The sequence below is a fragment of the Brassica oleracea genome, chromosome C7 (genome assembly GCF_000695525.1).
Source record: "Brassica oleracea var. oleracea cultivar TO1000 chromosome C7, BOL, whole genome shotgun sequence".
NCBI lineage: Eukaryota > Viridiplantae > Streptophyta > Magnoliopsida > Brassicales > Brassicaceae > Brassica > Brassica oleracea.
In genome coordinates this window covers 41,311,605-41,330,385 of record NC_027754.1, presented here as the reverse complement: position 1 = coordinate 41,330,385, position 18,781 = coordinate 41,311,605, and the positions used below count along the sequence as shown (strand labels likewise).

The window sequence follows — 18,781 nt, the reverse complement described above, 5'->3', positions numbered from 1 at the left end:
TTCTCTAAGCCTTTGGAAAAAGAATTTTCAAGTATTGTGTAGCCATCCACCCGAGGATGGAGAAGTAAACAACAACCAAACAAGCACGCTTCACTTGCACCAAGACGTTCACTTCAGAAAGCTGGCTTTTAACTGAACAACAAGCTCGAGGGAACCAAGATTTTGCATGTCTTAAGATCCGTACGATGAAGACTGTGAAAATGGAAGTTGAGAAGCCAGATACAATGCCAGCGATCACATCATATCTCCAGTACTTCCCTCTTCCATTTACACTTAACCACGACTGTAACAATTTGGAGAATCTGGAGAAAGAAAACCAAGTGGAATGATGATCAATAACAAGACAAGACTGAGAAACTAAAGAGACAAAGACCATGTTGGTATGATTCTGACAAAACAAACAGCTAAATCACAGTGCTACAGACTAGTCTGTCTTCATGATTCTCCTACAGCGTGTATGTGCTTAGTGATGATGAAATGCATAAGATTGAAACTCCCACACTAATGAAAAAAGCATAGGAGCTTACAAGACAGCGTATTGTTTAAAAAAGTCGGTAAAAGAAAGATCATCTGCTTGGCAACCGAAAAAGCCATCCCTATAAAGCTTAATCTTTGGAATCCCTAGCGTGTACCAGCAGTCATACGTTTCATTCACCTGGAGAAACCAAAAAAAATGATTGTAATCCCAAACACAATAAGATAGAGAACAAAGTAAATTGCAGTATAAGAATCTGTATATGATGAAAAGAACCTTGCCTTGAAGTTATCTTTGGTAAGCAAAGCGGCACCAAAGTTAGGTCTGCACTCAGGAGGAAGGGCTTCATCAGGTGCTTCTGAGAAGGCTAGCCTTGTTTGACCCATCAAGTGATCTGTATACTCAACCTGTGGAATGTCAAATGGCGTTTACTAATAACCTTAGAGACAAAGTCAGAGGAGAAAGAAGTGACCTTGAAAACAGAAGCCCAATAGTAATCATAGCGACATCTGAATTTATCTCTCTCAAAAGGGTAAAACACATGTTGTGCTTTGATGTTCAAAAGTCCAATCCCGCACACTTTGGAAGACCTTAGATCAACCGCTACATCCAAAAAATCAAGTAAGTAAGACCAACATCAGTCTCATCCATAAAAGCCTTAACCTTTCAGTCTCAAACTACTCAGACACCATTAGTACTAAAAAAAACTAAGCAGAAGAAACATATCAATCGTTTAACGAAAAAGGTCAAAGCTTTTGACTTACAACTGGAAACGATTTTGCAGCGGGAAGCATGAGAGGCGGAGGAAGAAGAAGAAACCCACAATTCGCCGAATAAAATCACTAAGATCCCTAATAGAAACGACAAGAAGAAGAAACCGATGATCGAGAAAACTATCGCTGTACAGAATCGCATAGCTAACGAAGAGAAACCCCTCTTTTGATTCTTCGTCGCCGTTTCTTCCGAATCCATTTAAGCTTTCTTCTCCTTCTTCTTCGCCGGTGAGTTTAATCAGAGCGAATATCCATTTCTTTCACGGTGATCGAAACATGGAACCACGACGGTTCACCGGAAAAACCAAATCGGTTGCCCTTTCTTTGACTCTCTCTTGTCGTTACGACAGTTTTAGTTGGTGAATGAGAAATTAAAATAATGTTTTTGTTTTTTCAGACAGAGGTGCTCAACGTTGAGATTGGTGAGATCAGATTTCTGCTGACTCAGCAGTACACTTGCTACATGTTTTATTTGCCTGTAAATGGGCCTTTGCCATAACATAATGGGCCTAACGAAGCTTGCACGGGAATTTTGAGATATGCAATTACGAACCTTTTCGGTTTCCCTCTCTCTCAATCGAAAGGAGCGTAAAGTTGGCACCTTTTCCACTCTCTAGGGCTTCTTCTTCATCGTTTTTAATCCAAATCTTCCCCTCTCCTCAATTCACAAAGTTCAATCCTTTTCTCGTTTTCCGGTTGTGGGTTCAAATCGAATTCGATGGGGGAGATTCTGACGGCGGGGGTAATCGAGATGATAAGAAACGATAGAGTGAAGAACCATGAACAGATGAAGCCGGTTCTTCAAGTGACGGAATTGAAGCTGTTCACGGCTCAGCAAGAACCGTCCAAGGAGAGGATTAGGGTCTTGTTATCAGACGGGACGGCCTTTATTCAGGGGATGCTGGGGGTTACTCTCAACCCTCTTGTTAAAGATGGGGTTCTTCAACCCGGTTCCATCCTTAGGCTCGATCATTTCGTCTGTAGTGAGATCCAGAAGAAAAAGTAAGATCATTTCATTTGTATTTGTTGAATGATAATTAGTTGTGGTTATAAAGTTTGGATCTTTAGTGAAAAAAGCTTTTTGTTTTGTTTTGTTTGATTGATGTTAGGATTGTTGTTATTGCGCAATTGGAAGTGATTACAACGAAGTCTGATATTATTGGAGATCATGCACGAGGGCGAAAGGCTAATGAACAGCATGGAGGAGACTCTGGTAACACTAGTTATGAGCAACACGGTAGGACTGATGTGAGTTGTGCTCGTCAAATCAACAGCACCGAGACAGGGACAAGTCTTGTTGGTCAACAGAGACGACAAGTGTTTGGTTCTGGTTCTGGTTCTGGTTCTAGTTTTGAGCAACATGGTAGGAGTGATTTGTCTGGTGGTCGTCAAATCAACAACAACGGGACAGGGACGAGTCATGCAGGTATTGGCCAACAGAGACAACAAGTGTATGGTTCTGGTTCTAGTCTACCTGGATCATACAACAATCCATCTGCAGGTCTTGTGCGTGACCCTCCACCCACTTATCCTCTCCAGCGCCACCAGCCACCACCACCAATGTATCAGAACAGGGGACCAGTGGCGAGGAACGAGGCACCTCCTAGGATCATTCCCATCAATGCTCTTAACCCTTACTCAGGCAGGTGGACCATCAAAGCCAGGGTCACGAGCAAAGGAGATCTCAGGACTTACAACAACCCACGCGGCGGTGGGAAAGTGTTCAGCTTCGATCTTCTCGACGCTGATGGTGGAGAGATAAGAGTCACTTGCTTCAACGCCGTTGCTGACCAGTTCTTTGACCAGATCGTCGTCGGCAACCTTTACCTAATCTCAAGGGGGAACCTCCGTCCCGCTCAGAGGAAGTTCAACCATCTCCCTAACGACTACGAAATCTCGCTGGACAACGCGTCAACGGTACAGCAATGCCACGAGGAGGACGCTGCCATCCCTCAGAATCAATACAACTTCCGTCCTATAGGTGATATCGAGAGCATGGAGACTAACAGCATCATCGATGTGATTGGCGTTGTCTCGTCCATCAGCCCCACTGGAACAATAATGAAGAAAACGGGTACCGAGACGCAGAAGAGATCTCTTCAGCTGAAGGACATGTCTGGTCGAAGCGTTGAGGTAACCATGTGGGGTAGCTTCTGCAACGCAGAGGGACAGAAGCTGCAGAGTCTCTGCGACTCTGGTGAGTTTCCTGTTCTTGCAGTTAAGGCGGGGAGGGTCAGCGAGTTTAATGGTAAGGCGGTGAGCACCATTGGGTCAAGCCAGCTCTTCGTTGAGCCAGACCTCGCTGAAGCTCAGAAGCTTAAGGAATGGTTTGCTAGAGAAGGAAGGAGCGCCCCTTGCATCTCCATATCGAGAGAGTTCACCGGTGGCGGCAGAGTAGATGTCCGCAAAACAATCTCTCAAATCAAAGACGAGAAGCTAGGGACCTCGGAGAAGGCTGACTGGATCACAGTCAACGCCACTATTATATACATGAAGGTGGACAACTTCTACTACACGGCTTGTCCTCTCATGAACGGTGATCGTCAGTGCAACAAAAAGGTGACTGACAACGGAGACGGGACGTGGCGGTGCGAGAAGTGTGATAAGTGCGTGGATGAGTGTGACTACAGGTATATACTGCAGCTCCAGTTGCAGGACCATACAGGTCTGACTTGGGTCACAGCGTTTCAAGAGGCTGGTGAGGAGATAATGGGGATGCCTGCTAAAGATTTGTATTATGTGAAGCATGAGCACAATGATGAGGAAAAGTTTGAAGATATCATCCGTAAGGTTGCTTTTACCAAATACATCTTCAAGCTGAAGGTTAAAGAAGAGACGTATGGGGATGAACCTACGGTGAAAGCAACGGTTGTGAAAGTAGACAAGGTAAACTACTCATCAGATACCAGGACTATTCTAGATGCTATGGAGAAACTCAGGACCGCTGAGGCTGGCAGCTCTGGTGTTGGAACCTCAGGAACAAGAGATGTCTCATCAGTGGAAAGAAGGGAGTTTGGTTTACCTGCAAACCAATCAGATCAATATGGGAATCAGTCTAGCAATGGCGCTAGGCCTCATGGTGGTGGTGGTGCTATGAGCTGCGATGTCTGTGGAAACACTGGTCATGTTTCTGCAAACTGTCCAAACACTAGGAGTGGGCCTCAAGGGCAATACATGGGTGGAGGATCTTATGGCGGCTCGGGGAGTTATGGAGGAGGACTACCAAGGCAACATGTTGGAAGCTACTGAATTTACTACAATCATCGTTTGATGATTCTCTCACTCTGTTGTATGCTTTTGGTATAATGGCAGGCTTTTCTGGAGCCTTTGTAGGTTATTTATGATATTATGTTCTCTTTGTCATTCTGCAAAAACTTCAAAACTAGTTTTTGTTCACATTTTAAGCATGGTGATTTTTTGGCAAAAGTGTATATGTGTTGGCATGAAAACAGAAACGATCTAAGATATTTTATAAAGAGTTTCATACGTATCAGACCAATGAAGAGTGGTAAGCCATTCCGCTGGTCACTATCTCTGGAAGTCATCGCAAGTTCAGAGCAGTCTGGTCTTTGCATTTTGGCTTTCTTAGAATCGGTCACAAAGCCTCTCGGGCTATTCATTGTTGCATGTAATGGTGGTGCTGCGGTTGATGCAAGAGACTTCGGAACTTTGCGTTTCCATACTTTTTGTAAAACTACACTGTTTTGTAGCTTCCATCAAGGATTGTAAAATGGAACCAGATTTCAAATTGTTTATCTCAACACTACAGCAAAAACATACTACATGTTGGAAGATTTATAAAATTATTAATGAACACACGTTATACTGCTGAAATTCATAATTATCTTCATGCTGCAGTGCAGACACACAACAAATAAAAGTTGGAAATTTATATGATCGACATCAAACATTCAAAAGACTACAAAGGTTTCGTCTATTCCTTTTCTTAATTTGATTATAAAAATAAGTCAAATAATGTGTGTAAAAAGACCAAATCACAGACACATGGGAAAGATGATGCACCAATTAACTGATTCCACATGGGGAAATAAAGGTCAGCTTTCATTCTTTATTCTTTTAACTTTAGACTTATTCATTCGTACGTCACACAATTCACAGCCTATGACCCTTGATCATTCGTGTTAGATCCGGCTGATATGAAGTTTTGTGATTGCAATTATGAGTACAGCTTATAAGATTAAACAAAATAGTGAAGACTATGAACTTATATGAATTCCAAAATTTATATTCGTCAAAAGTTAAAAATTAGACTAAATTATATGGTAAAATACAAGTAATCTGTAGTTTTTTCTTACTTTGACCAGAATTTGTTTTTATCCAGCATGGGTTAAGGGTTTCACATACAAAAGAGTAGTGTAACTAGGGGTGTTCAATCCGGATATCGGTTCGGTTTCGGTTCGGTTTTTTCGGTTTTTCGGTATTTCGGTTAGTAAAATATAACTACCATTCTAAATCCATATTTACTTCGGTTCGGTTCGGTTTATATACCGTCGGTTTTCGGTTTATTCGGTTTTATCGGTTATATACCGAACCATATCCAAATCCTACGGTTTTTTTAATATCATATCCATTCGGTTTGTATGGTATACACCAAATCCAAACCATATTATCTATTTCGGTTCGGTTCGGTTTATATACCGTCGGTTTTCGGTTTATTCGGTTTTATCGGTTATATACCGAACCATATCCAAATCCTACGGTTTTTTTAATATCATATCCATTCGGTTTGTATGGTATACACCAAATCCAAACCATATTATCTATTTCGGTTCGGTTCGGTTTATATACCGTCGGTTTTCGGTTTATTCGGTTTTATCGGTTATATACCGAACCATATCCAAATCCTACGGTTTTTTTAATATCATATCCATTCGGTTTGTATGGTATACACCAAATCCAAACCATATTATCTATTTCGGTTCGGTTCGGTTTATATACCGTCGGTTTTCGGTTTATTCGGTTTTATCGGTTATATACCGAACCATATCCAAATCCTACGGTTTTTTTAATATCATATCCATTCGGTTTGTATGGTATACACCAAATCCAAACCATATTATCTATTTCGGTTCGGTTCGGTTTATATACCGTCGGTTTTCGGTTTATTCGGTTTTATCGGTTATATACCGAACCATATCCAAATCCTACGGTTTTTTTAATATCATATCCATTCGGTTTGTATGGTATACACCAAATCCAAACCATATTATCTATTTCGGTTCGGTTCGGTACAGTTCGGTTTTGCCATATTGAACAGCCCTAAGTGTAACATATATTTATTTTATATTTGATGGACATATACTTTTGTCACACTACTTTTTTAATTATTGTAAAAAAAAAGTAAATACTTTTATCACACTGTTGTTTATATCAAAATATTAGACAAATTTATAAAACATGATATGAGTGAACTAAAATCTAGTAAAGATTACAATCTCAACCAAATCAATTGCTAACAATGATGGGCTTGAATGATTGAATGTTTTCAACATAACATGCTAAATTTAGACGCGTTGAGAGTATTGTTATAATTCATTTTTATTTGAGCGAGTTAGTTCTATACTATAGTAATGAACATCAAATTTCAGGAGAAACACAAAGCTTGGCTCATGGTTGGTTTAGATCTAAGAGCCAAGCCTGCTCATGCCTTTCTATGTTTCCCATACCAAATAAAAAAAAGAAGCTGTTACTCCGATCTCACCAACTCGAAATAAATAAGAAATCATGCACCAGTTTATGTGGTTTTGTGACTTGATGTATAAGTGTGGCCTAGTGTTATTATTTTTCAACCTTTTTACCGTGTCTAAACACAAAAGAGGTAGTTCCCCATAATTAATAGATTAGATTTAAAACTAATTAGCAATTCCATATCTCAAGCAGAAAGAAGAGGTGATAATCATTCAAATATTTGCTTTAAATCTTTTTGCCTAATATTTGACTGTAATAAAATATTATTCCCAAATTTAATCGTCTCACTAAATATCATAAATACATTTTTAAAACTAATCAGTTCTAATTTTTTTAAGATGTGTATATGAAAATACAAACAAATTACACTTTTCAAAGCATACAGAAGAAATAAGAGCAAACATCATCCTAAAACTAGCACTTCTCTTTCTTCTTTTCTTCTTCAATATGCACCAGTGGTGGTTAATCATGATAAATCAAGGTCTCCTCCCTGATGAGAAAAGAAAATTCTAGATATGAACTCTTTGGCATCCTGGGTAGATGTTACTGTTGGTGTTGGTGATGATGTCGCTTTTGTTGTAGAGCCTCCATTCCGCTTTCAGCAAGGTGGCACATGTTGGGTATTTGGGTTAGGCCGACATCTTAATGGCTTGTGCAGAATCATAGGTCTATTTTGCATGTTTTCATAGCCTTTATCTCGGCGTGGAAGCTTCGGTTGACCTTTTTGAAGGTGAAAGTCTCCCTAGTATTGATTCGGCAAGAAACTTTTTGGTAAATCATGGAGTGCCAAATAGGAGTAGATAGCTTGATGATGTTGGCTAAGAAGATGGTTGCAACTGCCACATCTTATTGTTTTCAGTTGTCTTTAATATTCTTATGGATGTTTTTATCTTTTTGAACCAAAGATGAAGTCTTAATTTTCACATGGACAAAGAAGAATTGAAGTTAAAAAGAGAAATTTAGTACAGTCTTAGTGCATTGGTAAGTAGAAGAAGAATAAACTATAACTAATACATAAGATGAGATGGGAAAAAAGTTTACAAAATAGCTTACTAGTCTCCATAATGCATATGGAAAGTTTCATCATTTTCTGTTAGATCTCCCTTGTATCCAACAAAGACATGGAGATCCAACTGGCATGTGTAACCTTCAACAAGAAGGTTCTGCTGAATTATCTTGAATGCTCCAGATGTAGGATATTGGATGTTCTCATAATCCCAGCAAGATTATCATTGTATCATTTTGATTCATGCTTTACCATAATAATTTAGAATAGATTTGATTGTTTCCAACTTTGTATGATTTTGAAATACGTTGAACGTAAAATTTTATATGATAATTGATTTTTGCATACTCATATTTTTTATCGATTAAATAATAATTTGTATCCACCATATCAAAACCCAGTTAAATCAGTCTCGTGACTAGCCGTATACTCGAATGACTAAGTGATTTGAAGTTTATAAATTTTAAGCAACTACTTATTTTTCTAAACTCGTGTAAAATAAATGACATGTAATATTTTTGGTGTAATTGGTAACCATCATATGAACACTAGGAACGAATAGAAAAAGAATGAGTATGACTAAAATTTTAGGAATGACAAGAAATGATGATTTCGTATCAAAATTAATAAGAAACAAATTTAATCTATAATTCTCTACAAACAAAGGAATGAGAATGAAAATGAAAAACTACTCCTCGTGAATGATAGATTTTTTAAAGAATATTAAGAAATGTGGTATTCATCTTCGTTCCATTAGTTACCATTCAAAGGCGTAAACTTAAAATAAAGTCCATGTTGATTCGTACATATGGATCATCTGCATATACCCAACCAAAAGTCAGATTGTTTTTTTGAGGTATCAATTTCGTTTATTTAAACTAATCATTATAATGTATTTAATTTAACAATAATTTCCAAGATATTGATCCGTCTGATGGGTTAACAATTAAAAGCTTCTACGGTTCATGTTAGCAAGCAATTTGCAGTATTTCATTGATGTGGACCAACACCAAAATTACGAGCCAAGAAACCAATTACTTCACAAGCAGACTCATATACTCCATTTGTTTGATAATGAGTGTCTCAGATTTTTTATTTGTTTCAAAAAATGCCATTCTACAATTACAATGTAACTTTGTTCAAAAAAAAAAAACAATTACAATGTAACTTTGTACATTAAATCTATTATTTACCTTTTTGAATAACCAATAAATTTTTATTTAAATTATTTTCATTTAATTAATTATATATTGAATAGGGATGTATTGGTCTATATATTACACAATATTCTTAATCTTCGTGAAAATGTCAAAATAATACTTATTAAGAAACGGCGGAGGGAGTATAACTCAATTTAAGATAAGATTTGATTCTTATGGTTTTTCCTCTTCTCAGGAAACCAAACAGTAAGGGGGATGTATTCAATTTAACATTTGATGTGATTTGATTTTTAATGGGGTTTAAGATGATTTCAATAAGTTGCAGAGATTTAAGTGATTTTTGTTAAACTGCTCTAGAATATCACCAAAAACTATGGGATTTGGATTTTAATTTTTTTTAACTAAGAAATCCTACCCAAACACTCTAAAATCACCTGAAAACTTTAAAACTCCACAATTTAAAATATTTTCAATAACAGTGGATTTCAGAGTACTTTAAGAAATGTCAAATTCAATAACAGTGAATTTTAAATGAGTTTTTAAAATTCATGTTTCAATAACAGTGGATTTGTCATTTTAATACAAATCACCTGAAACTTTCAGTTGAATACATCCCCTAAAAGTTACATTAATAATATTAAAAGTTAACATCTTACTCTTACCTGGAAAATATGAAAATATATATTCCTAATACTTTTCTTTCACAATTCAGAGTGTTGTTCTTCACTCAGATGTGCCATAGATATCGATTTGATCACTGATTATCACGGTCGAGACCCCTTGGTATGTGGCTTATGACTAATGAGTTGGCTTTGGACTTATATGTACAAGTTAATCAAAGAGTTTAGTGATGGAACTTTTGGTAGGTGCTTGGCGAGCTATACAATGTCTTTGGGTGCATGCTATACTTCTACCTGCTTGCAGTTTGATATGTCCTGACACTGGTTCATTGGCACTGAATCTTCATATGCCAATTCTTATTTGGTTAGGAGTCAATTTTTTACCAGCTTACCAATGATTGGTAAAAGCTTTTTGTTGATTTTGATATTGGTGCTTTCAAGTCTTCCAAGGCCTTTCTTACTTTCATCGTCATGGTTACTTCCAACGCGATCTTACGCTAGGTAATTGATAGCATTGGTGTGTTAATTGATACACAACTTCAAACATCTGCTATGAAGATTGACAGTTTTGATTTTAATCACTATGTCTCTCTAACAATCATGGTTAAATAGTTTGTCAAGAATGTACGTTTATGTTGTGTTAGTCGTTTCAGAAAATCTGTTAGTCTCTAAAGGCATCTTTAACATTGCTGATTTTGAACTGGCAGGGGAGGTAAATTAGAGTCCCATTTGTCGATTAGATGCTGCGTAACTGACTCTAAAAGCTTTGTTCAGATAGGTAGAGGACACCTGAAGTATTTCTACAGTCTTATGCATCAAAAGTTGGTTAGTATCAATACTAAAGTATTCCATCAGGTGCCTTCAATTCTCGGACACCAATCTTGTATCTTTTTTTTTTTCATCATCGTTTAACGGCTCCTATATAAGTAGTGATTTTGAGACCACTGCTAAACCAAAGAAGTTTCAAGGAAGGAACGAGTTGAATCAATGGTACCAGATTGATCGACAGAAAGAGGAGAAGGAACAAGTCGACTCAGCCTCAGTATACTACACCGAAGGATATATTGAGATCGAGAGAGAAGGTTGCCTTGGAAGAAGAAGATATGGTAAGAGCAGAGAGCTTGGAGAAGATATGGTAAGAGCAGAGAGCTTGGAGTGACATGGTGCAGAAGCCACTGAACCAGACAAGACATGAACCAAGAAGCAAAATCCTATTTAGATAGTGAGAAGCGAAGCATTCAATTTTTGTGACCTCTTCTCTGTTCTCTTTTAGACCTTCAGTAACAGAGTCGGTTGATTTAGCAGATTTACCAACAATCACATGATAGACGTTACTGTCTCAAAACTTTACTCGTCCCAAGATTAAAGCTCCGGAGCTTCAACAAGGCACCGTGAAAGTGGTTCAACATGAGAACTGTATAAGGAGAAACACTTGAAGATATCAGCCCCAGTTCTAGTTCTGTTTTGATCTTTTCATTTCAATCATTTTTCAAACAAAAAGAAGCATTCATTGTAAAACAGTCTTTTGGTGAATAAAATCTAACATTCATTATTAAAAGAAAAAAAATGAAGCTCCAATGGTCCCCCAAAAGGCAGGACAGATGTTTAGAGTAAGATTTAGAAGACATTCATCGACCAGATACATCAACAAATGACTAGCATTCTAATAAAAAATTATATAGTCAGCGTTCAAAATCCATTTCAGCATAAGTAGATCTGCATGAAATCGAATTAAAAATAAAGAATTAACCGGATACTTAAATTTTATAAACAAAAATCAGATTATAGCTAAGATCGACTACACCAAAGAAGTCCGGTGGTACATACAAAATGTTAAAAGATACAGAGAATTTTTTAATGAAGACATGTTATGCTACTGAAATTCATAAATATCTTCACGCTGCAGTGCAAACACACAACAACAACAAAAAGTTGAAATGCATTGCATCGCATCGCTTGCCATTATGATCGACATTAAACCTCTACAAAGGTTTCGCCTATTCCTATTCTTTAATTATAAAAATAAGACAAATAATTTGTGTAAAAAGACCTAATCACTCACATGGGAAGATGATGCACCATTAAGTTAACCGATTCCACATGGGGAAATAAAGGTCAGTTTTCGTGCTTTTTTCTCGAACTTTAGACTTATTCAAAAGTATTTGGTTCGTGTGTCACAATTCATAGTCTATGACCCTTGATAATTCGATGTTAGATCCGGCTGCTATGACGTTTTGTGATTGCAATTATGAGTAGAACTTATAAGATTAAACGAAATAGAGAAAACTATGAATTTATATGAATTCCAAAATTTATAGTCGTCAAAAAAGAAATTTAGACAAAAATACATGTAAAATAAAAGTCAACTGTAGTTTTGTCTTTGACCAGAATTTGTTTTTATACAGCTTTGGTTATATATAAGGGTTTCACATACAGAAAAGTAGTTAACCATAGTTCTTGTCGGCAAAAAAACAAGATCTAAAATAATCATATTTCTCTTACATAGTGATAATGAACGATACATTACGAAGTTGATTGTTTGTAGTTTTTGGATTAGTTTTTGGGTTTTGTTTTTCCAAAAACCATTTTGCAACCAATCAAGATTTTAAAAGAATAGTTTCTCTAAAATGTAGGGAAACTAGTTTTTGCAAATAACTGTGTTTTTAACACAAAAACCAAAAGCCAAGTTTTCATAGTTTTTTTCTTATTTCCAATTTTTTTAAATTGTTTTTATTTTATTTATATTTTAATATAAGAAAAAAGCAAAAATGATAATTACTGTAAACAAAAAAAAGTTTAGTAAGATTCATTTTCTTACTATTGGTACTATTTATTAAAATTCGTGATATAGTCTTTTATTAATTTTTTTTAAACAAGAAATGAACTTCTAAATTACTTTTTTTTTAAATATCAGACCAAAAAATCATTAATCAAATTTTTGAGAAACCAAAAGGATAATTTTTTATTTATAATATTTGATTTATAAAATATTTTAAAAATATAAATATTTTTTTAACTTTTTAATTATGTATTTTCATTTTTGAACTACATTAATTATGTTGTCATATATGTATCAGAATTATGGTTCATCTATCTAGTTCGCATTATTTTCTCTTATAAAATAAATTTATTTTTAAGTGGTAATATTTTGTATTATTTGTTGTTCATAGTAAGTAATATTTTACTATTAATTTTTATTTCAACTCAAACAAAAATAATCATTCAAGTTTTCTAAAAACTAAAACTATACAAAAATCAAAAATCAGAAATTTTAGATAAATATTTTATTATTTTATAAAAACAAAAATCAAAAGTTAGAAATCAAAATCACCATTCGTGTTTTTTCAAAAACAAAAATCTACTGCAAAATCAAAAATCAGAAACTAAAAACCAAAATCTAAAAATTAAAAACCAAAAACCAAAAACCAAAATCTAAAAACCATCCAAACAATCATCACCTGTGTACCAGACGATGTTGGTTAAATTGGGAATGGAATATCTACATAACTTGTAGGCTCTTGAATATTTATATACACATTATAGTTTTTTAATTTTTGTTCTTGTCAATTAATATCTACATAACCTGTAGAATCTGGAATATTTATATACACATTATAATCTGGAATATTTATATATTTATATACAAATACACTACAGACTCTTTTTTTTACTGAAGGCATTAAATACACTATAGTCTTGGAGGAAGAGTATGTGTGTACTTTTCTTTTTTTATAACTGAAGAGTATGTGTGTACTTAAACGCGGTTTAATTAGTCAACACTTAATAATTCAGTGTCTTCGTGGATCTATCTCAAGTGACAAACCCACCGACCAACTCGGTCTGATCCCAACAGTTTCTATTAATTAGTAATTAATTAATTAATTTCGAATATATTAAAAAATATTCTCATAGTTTTTAGATTTTTATGTATATAATTCCAGACCCTACATATAGGTTACAGAGTTATTATATTTTTTTGGTTTGAAAAAATGTTGTTCTGGTTTTCATCCAAAGCATATTGTCTGGTTAATGGTTGTGTAACAAACTTTTAAAAGTGCAAAGAAAAAAATCATTTCAAATTTCGATTCGTCTGTCTTACAGTTTTATGAATTTAGATTATAAAAATATTTCAAAACATGGAAAATTCACAGCTATTATTCATTTAGGTATTCAAATTTGAATCCCCAAAATATAATAACCAGAAAATTGGTATTTTCCATTTTATGTAGATATGCATGGGAATGGTGAGGAAAGTCGTAACGCTGATGCCGACGGTGATTCCTTTTGTCGGTGGTGGAACCACTTGTACTATCTATATTTAATTTAATAATCTAAATAAGAATCCTAAAAGAGACGATTGGCTACTTTAGTAAAAGGAAAACAATTAATATACTTTTCCAAACTAACATAGAATTCCGTGAATGGCGATCTAAAAACAGTCGTTGTGATATTTCCTAGACGAGGAGGATCTATCATTTTATAGAAATTCGTATTTTGGAGTATGTTTTCTTACACGTAAGATAATTTATAATTTACAGTTATTTTTTTAGTGTGTGGTAAAATTCTCATTAGAAATTAGTTATATCCACCGGAAAGTATTTTGGTAGAGAATAGTATTCAATCGTAATTAAGAACAGAACAAGTGACTATTATTTAGAAAAAAAAAAAACAGTGAAATTAAGTGGAAAATAATAGTCAGAATTAAACTAACGAAAAAGATAGAAAACGAAAGGAGAGACAGAGAGTGAACGGAAAAAAAAGAAGAAAATAATTAATAATTGTGTGTACATCCAAGAAGCTATATATGTTAACATTAGCTTCTCTGCAATCTTTCATCGCTCTCCCCATAATATATATTTTTTCATTGGATTTTCGAAAAAGAGAGAGAATCGAAGTCTCTCCCCGTCGCAAGAAAATCCTCTCCTCAAGAATTGTAGGAGACCATTCGAATTGTTATCAACGGTAATTACATACTTCGTTTTTAATTTGTGTTCTTCATTGATTTTCTATTCTAGTTCAAGGCGAGGTATAACCAGATCTAAAGTTTTCTCTGTGGTTCTTCTTCATTTGTGTTCGTTTGATTGCATATCATTAAGTTTTGCTTTCGCGTGTGAGTACTTACACATTCATTGTTAATTTTCTGTGTGTTTCGTCTTCATCTATTGCTTTCTCTGGTTTTATTGTATGTGTAAAATACAAAAGATTAAAGACTTTCCGTGTCTGCCAAGTAATGATTAATGCTAGTTCTCTTCCCCTGACCCCNTTGTTTTCAGACTTTAAATGCGAAACTGAAGAAACACTTTTAAACGTTATCTCTACTATAGAAATCATTCATGTGTCAGTGACAAAATAAAATCATTCATGTGTATGCATTTATTATCCATCAAATTGTTTATTGTCCTCCTCGAGTTTTGATAGAGCATGTTATGGCGGTCGAGTCTGGGTCCCAAAACACCATGTGATTAACATTAAAGCAACACTCTATATGTCGGCAACGTTGTTTGTTTTGTCCCTTTATTAGATCTCTACGTCCTTTTGTTTCCTCAAGTCACTCATTTGTCAAAAGAGTGTCTGTCCCATCATTTGTTTATTCAAGATTTACCCAAAAAGTTATCTTTCCTCTTTAGTAAAATTTCTTTTGGTAATGGCAGTGTTTCATGCTGTACTTGTCTATTTCTTGATCCAAACTGTTGTTTGACCCTTTTACATGAGTAATTGTTATATTTGTTCTTGACTACGGCTAGTTCTTGGTTTCTTGCAGGTGTTGTCAAGTTTCTAACCAAAAAAAAATTCTATTTATATCTTTAATTCAGTCCAAAGACGATGAAGGATAACGATGACAAGTACGAGAAAGCTGAGAGAGGTTCAACCAAGATCTTGCCCAAGACTGCTCTGCTGATTCTGCTATGTGGGCTCTCTTTCTATCTTGGTGGACTTTACTGTGGAAAGAACAAACTCCAAGTCAACGATGTTGCAAAAGCTGGATCTTCCTTGGATGTTGTTGATAACTCTCCTCAAGTCAAATCTGTTTCTTTTCCGGAGTGCAGTAGTGACTACCAAGATTACACTCCCTGCACGGATCCAAGGGTACACTCAATTTTCTTAAGTATACTTTTAGTCCTTGAATCTGTAAAAATAGTTTAGCTAATTTTTTTTATTTTTCAATTTTGGCATGGTGGTAGAAATGGAAGAAGTATGGTACTCACAGGCTTACTTTCATGGAACGTCATTGTCCTCCTGTGTTTGATAGAAAGCAATGTCTAGTCCCTCCTCCTAATGGGTATAAGTCACCAATAAGATGGCCTAAGAGTAAAAATGAATGTTGGTACAGGTAAATATTTGCTTCTCTAGATCTCTCCTGTCCTCAGATATTTGAAGTAATTAAGTGACAATTTGATGTGATTTAATTTCAGGAATGTGCCATATGATTGGATTAACAAACAAAAATCTAACCAGCATTGGCTAAAGAAAGAGGGTGATAAGTTCCATTTCCCTGGTGGAGGCACAATGTTTCCTAATGGAGTTAGTGCTTACGTCGATTTGATGCAAGACCTGATCCCTGAAATGAAAGATGGGACTATACGAACTGCCATTGACACTGGTTGTGGGGTGAGTTTATACATTTTCTTGAAATTTCAACTTAAAAACATTAGAGGTTCCTTTTCTTCAACTTCCTACATTTTTGCTCTGTTTTAAAGGTTGCAAGCTGGGGAGGAGACTTATTGGACCGTGGTATACTCACAGTGTCACTCGCCCCAAGAGATAACCACGAAGCTCAAGTCCAGTTTGCTCTAGAACGTGGAATCCCTGCGATACTCGGCATCATCTCAACTCAACGTCTCCCTTTCCCTTCAAACTCATTCGATATGGCTCATTGCTCAAGATGCCTTATTCCATGGACTGAGTTTGGTAATGAAGAGCTATCTTGATTCTCTAATTTTTTTTTTTGTCGGCTACCCATTTAATTAGACCAAGTTTTGGTTATCTGATAATGCGATGAAAACTCATGTAAGTATTTTTCTCTTTGCTGCTGACTTCAGGTGGAGTCTATCTCCTGGAAGTTCACCGTATCCTAAGACCCGGTGGCTTCTGGGTCTTATCCGGCCCCCCAGTCAACTACGAGAACCGTTGGAAAGGATGGGACACAACCGTCGAAGCGCAGAGATCAAACTACGAGAAGCTCCAGGATCTCTTAACCTCAATGTGCTTCAAAATGTACGCCAAGAAAGACGACATCGCTGTGTGGCAAAAATCTTCAGACAACGCGTGCTACAACAAGCTGTCTAACGACCCCGACGCGTACCCGCCGAAATGCGACGACAGCCTCGAGCCGGACTCCGCTTGGTACACCCCCATACGCCCTTGCGTGGTGGTTCCGAGCCCTAAGCTTAAGAAGACGGGTTTGGAGTCTACTCCCAAATGGCCTCAGAGGTTGCACGCGACTCCTGAGAGGATCTCCGATGTTCCTGGAGGAAACGGTGGCTTGTTTAAGCGCGACGGTAGCAAGTGGAAAGCGAGGGCTAAGCATTACAAGAAGCTGTTGCCTGCTGTTGGGTCTGATAAGATAAGGAATGTGATGGATATGAACACTGCTTATGGTGGTTTGGCTGCTGCTTTGGTCGATGATCCTTTGTGGGTGATGAACGTTGTGTCGTCTTACGCTGCGAATACGCTTCCCGTTGTGTTTGATCGTGGGTTGATTGGAACGTATCACGACTGGTAAAATTTATCAAAGCCTATTCTTTAATCAATTTGAATTTGCATACATAATGCGTTATGTTGTGACATAGGTGTGAGGCTTTTTCGACGTATCCAAGAACTTACGATCTTCTTCACGTTGACGGTTTGTTTACATCTGAGAGCCAAAGGTAAGACCTCAAAGCCTTTGAAACTCATTGATGCTGTGATATAGTGCTAAGTAATGATCTGGTATTACGCAGGTGTGAGATGAAGTATGTGATGCTGGAAATGGATCGGATCTTGCGTCCTAATGGGTATGCGATTATACGCGAGTCGAGCTATTTCGTGGATAATATTGCATCCGTCGCTAAAGGACTGAGATGGAGTTGCCGTAAGGAACAAACAGAGTCTGAGTCAGAGAACGAGAAGCTCTTGATTTGCCAGAAGAAGCTGTGGTATTCATCTAACACTACGTCAGAAACAAAATAGTAAAAAAGTGAGAGGGGCAAAATCTAAAGCTTAAGCTTAAAGCCTTGGTTTTGTGTGTCCTGGAGGTTTCTTGAGAACAAAGTCACTACAGCAAAGTATAGGTTCTTTGTCTTGCTTCAAAGCCAAGAAGGTGTTTAAAGCAGCTGCCAATTCTTATTTTATTATCCCAGCATATTTATCAACTTTCGATTTTTGCTTATAGTATACTAGGGTCGGTCCGCGCTACGCGCGTAATATAATTTATGTTTGATGTATATAACTATGTAATTGTACTTATTTATTGAATTTTCTAATATTTTATTTTTTTATTGCTTATTTAAACAATGTGAAAATAGTCAAATTGTTGTGATAAAAATATACATTATTGATTCTTTCAGTTGAAAGTTTTGATGGTAAAATATTAGCCTTAGTTTCGTTGCATCAAGTTAATTTTTTAATAAAATTGTTAAAATAGTTTAATATATTTATGTTTTTTTTTTTATTTTGACGAATTAGATTTTTAAAATATTTATTTTATGGTAGTTTATCTATTTTATTTATACTTTATATATTTTTGGTCAAATTGTTTTACATTGAATTTCTGTTTATATTGTACAAATATAAATATTTTTAAAACTGTTTATACTGTACAACCTTAGTTTTCTTGTTTTATTTTATGTTGCGTGTTTATACTGTATATATATATATCAGTATTAAATTTCTGTTTGAATATTTTTATTGGATCAGTAGATTAATTTTCTTTGTAAGAAATCATTTTTTATTTTAAATATAATAGTTTCCTTTGTGTTTTAGTTAGTGTTACATTTATTGGATCAGTTTTTTTTTTTTTTTTTCCAACAACTTCTTTTATAATTTTTTTTTTTTTGTTT

General features: G+C 35.7%; 3 protein-coding genes across 4 annotated transcripts; 2 read left to right on the top strand and 1 right to left on the bottom strand.

Annotated features, from left to right (window-relative positions):
- On the bottom strand, nucleotides 1-1,645 carry LOC106303872. The gene is made up of 6 exons (XM_013740216.1): nucleotides 1,607-1,645; nucleotides 1,240-1,576; nucleotides 948-1,078; nucleotides 757-882; nucleotides 528-655; nucleotides 1-302 (listed from the first exon to the last, which is right to left on the bottom strand). The coding sequence occupies exons 2-6, from the start codon at nucleotides 1,445-1,447 to the stop codon at nucleotides 5-7; spliced, it is 891 nt and encodes a 296-aa protein (XP_013595670.1). The 5' UTR covers nucleotides 1,448-1,576; nucleotides 1,607-1,645; the 3' UTR covers nucleotides 1-4.
- A 185-nt stretch (nucleotides 1,646-1,830) lies between these two features.
- Nucleotides 1,831-4,679, top strand: LOC106306439 (replication protein A 70 kDa DNA-binding subunit E). The gene is made up of 2 exons (XM_013743057.1): nucleotides 1,831-2,250; nucleotides 2,358-4,679. The coding sequence occupies exons 1-2, from the start codon at nucleotides 1,967-1,969 to the stop codon at nucleotides 4,495-4,497; spliced, it is 2,424 nt and encodes an 807-aa protein (XP_013598511.1). The 5' UTR covers nucleotides 1,831-1,966; the 3' UTR covers nucleotides 4,498-4,679.
- Nucleotides 4,680-14,575: 9,896 nt separating this feature from the next.
- Nucleotides 14,576-18,166, top strand: LOC106306256 (probable methyltransferase PMT21). 2 transcript variants are annotated; one of them, XM_013742808.1, is made up of 8 exons: nucleotides 14,576-14,705; nucleotides 15,557-15,830; nucleotides 15,926-16,074; nucleotides 16,157-16,352; nucleotides 16,442-16,652; nucleotides 16,784-17,462; nucleotides 17,534-17,611; nucleotides 17,684-18,166. In XM_013742808.1, the coding sequence occupies exons 2-8, from the start codon at nucleotides 15,567-15,569 to the stop codon at nucleotides 17,910-17,912; spliced, it is 1,806 nt and encodes a 601-aa protein (XP_013598262.1). In that variant the 5' UTR covers nucleotides 14,576-14,705; nucleotides 15,557-15,566; the 3' UTR covers nucleotides 17,913-18,166. The 2 variants fall into 2 exon arrangements, with proteins under 2 accessions (XP_013598262.1, XP_013598261.1); XM_013742807.1 differs by having other exon boundaries at nucleotides 14,577-14,705; nucleotides 15,505-15,830.
- The last annotated feature ends 615 nt before the right edge of the window (nucleotides 18,167-18,781 follow it).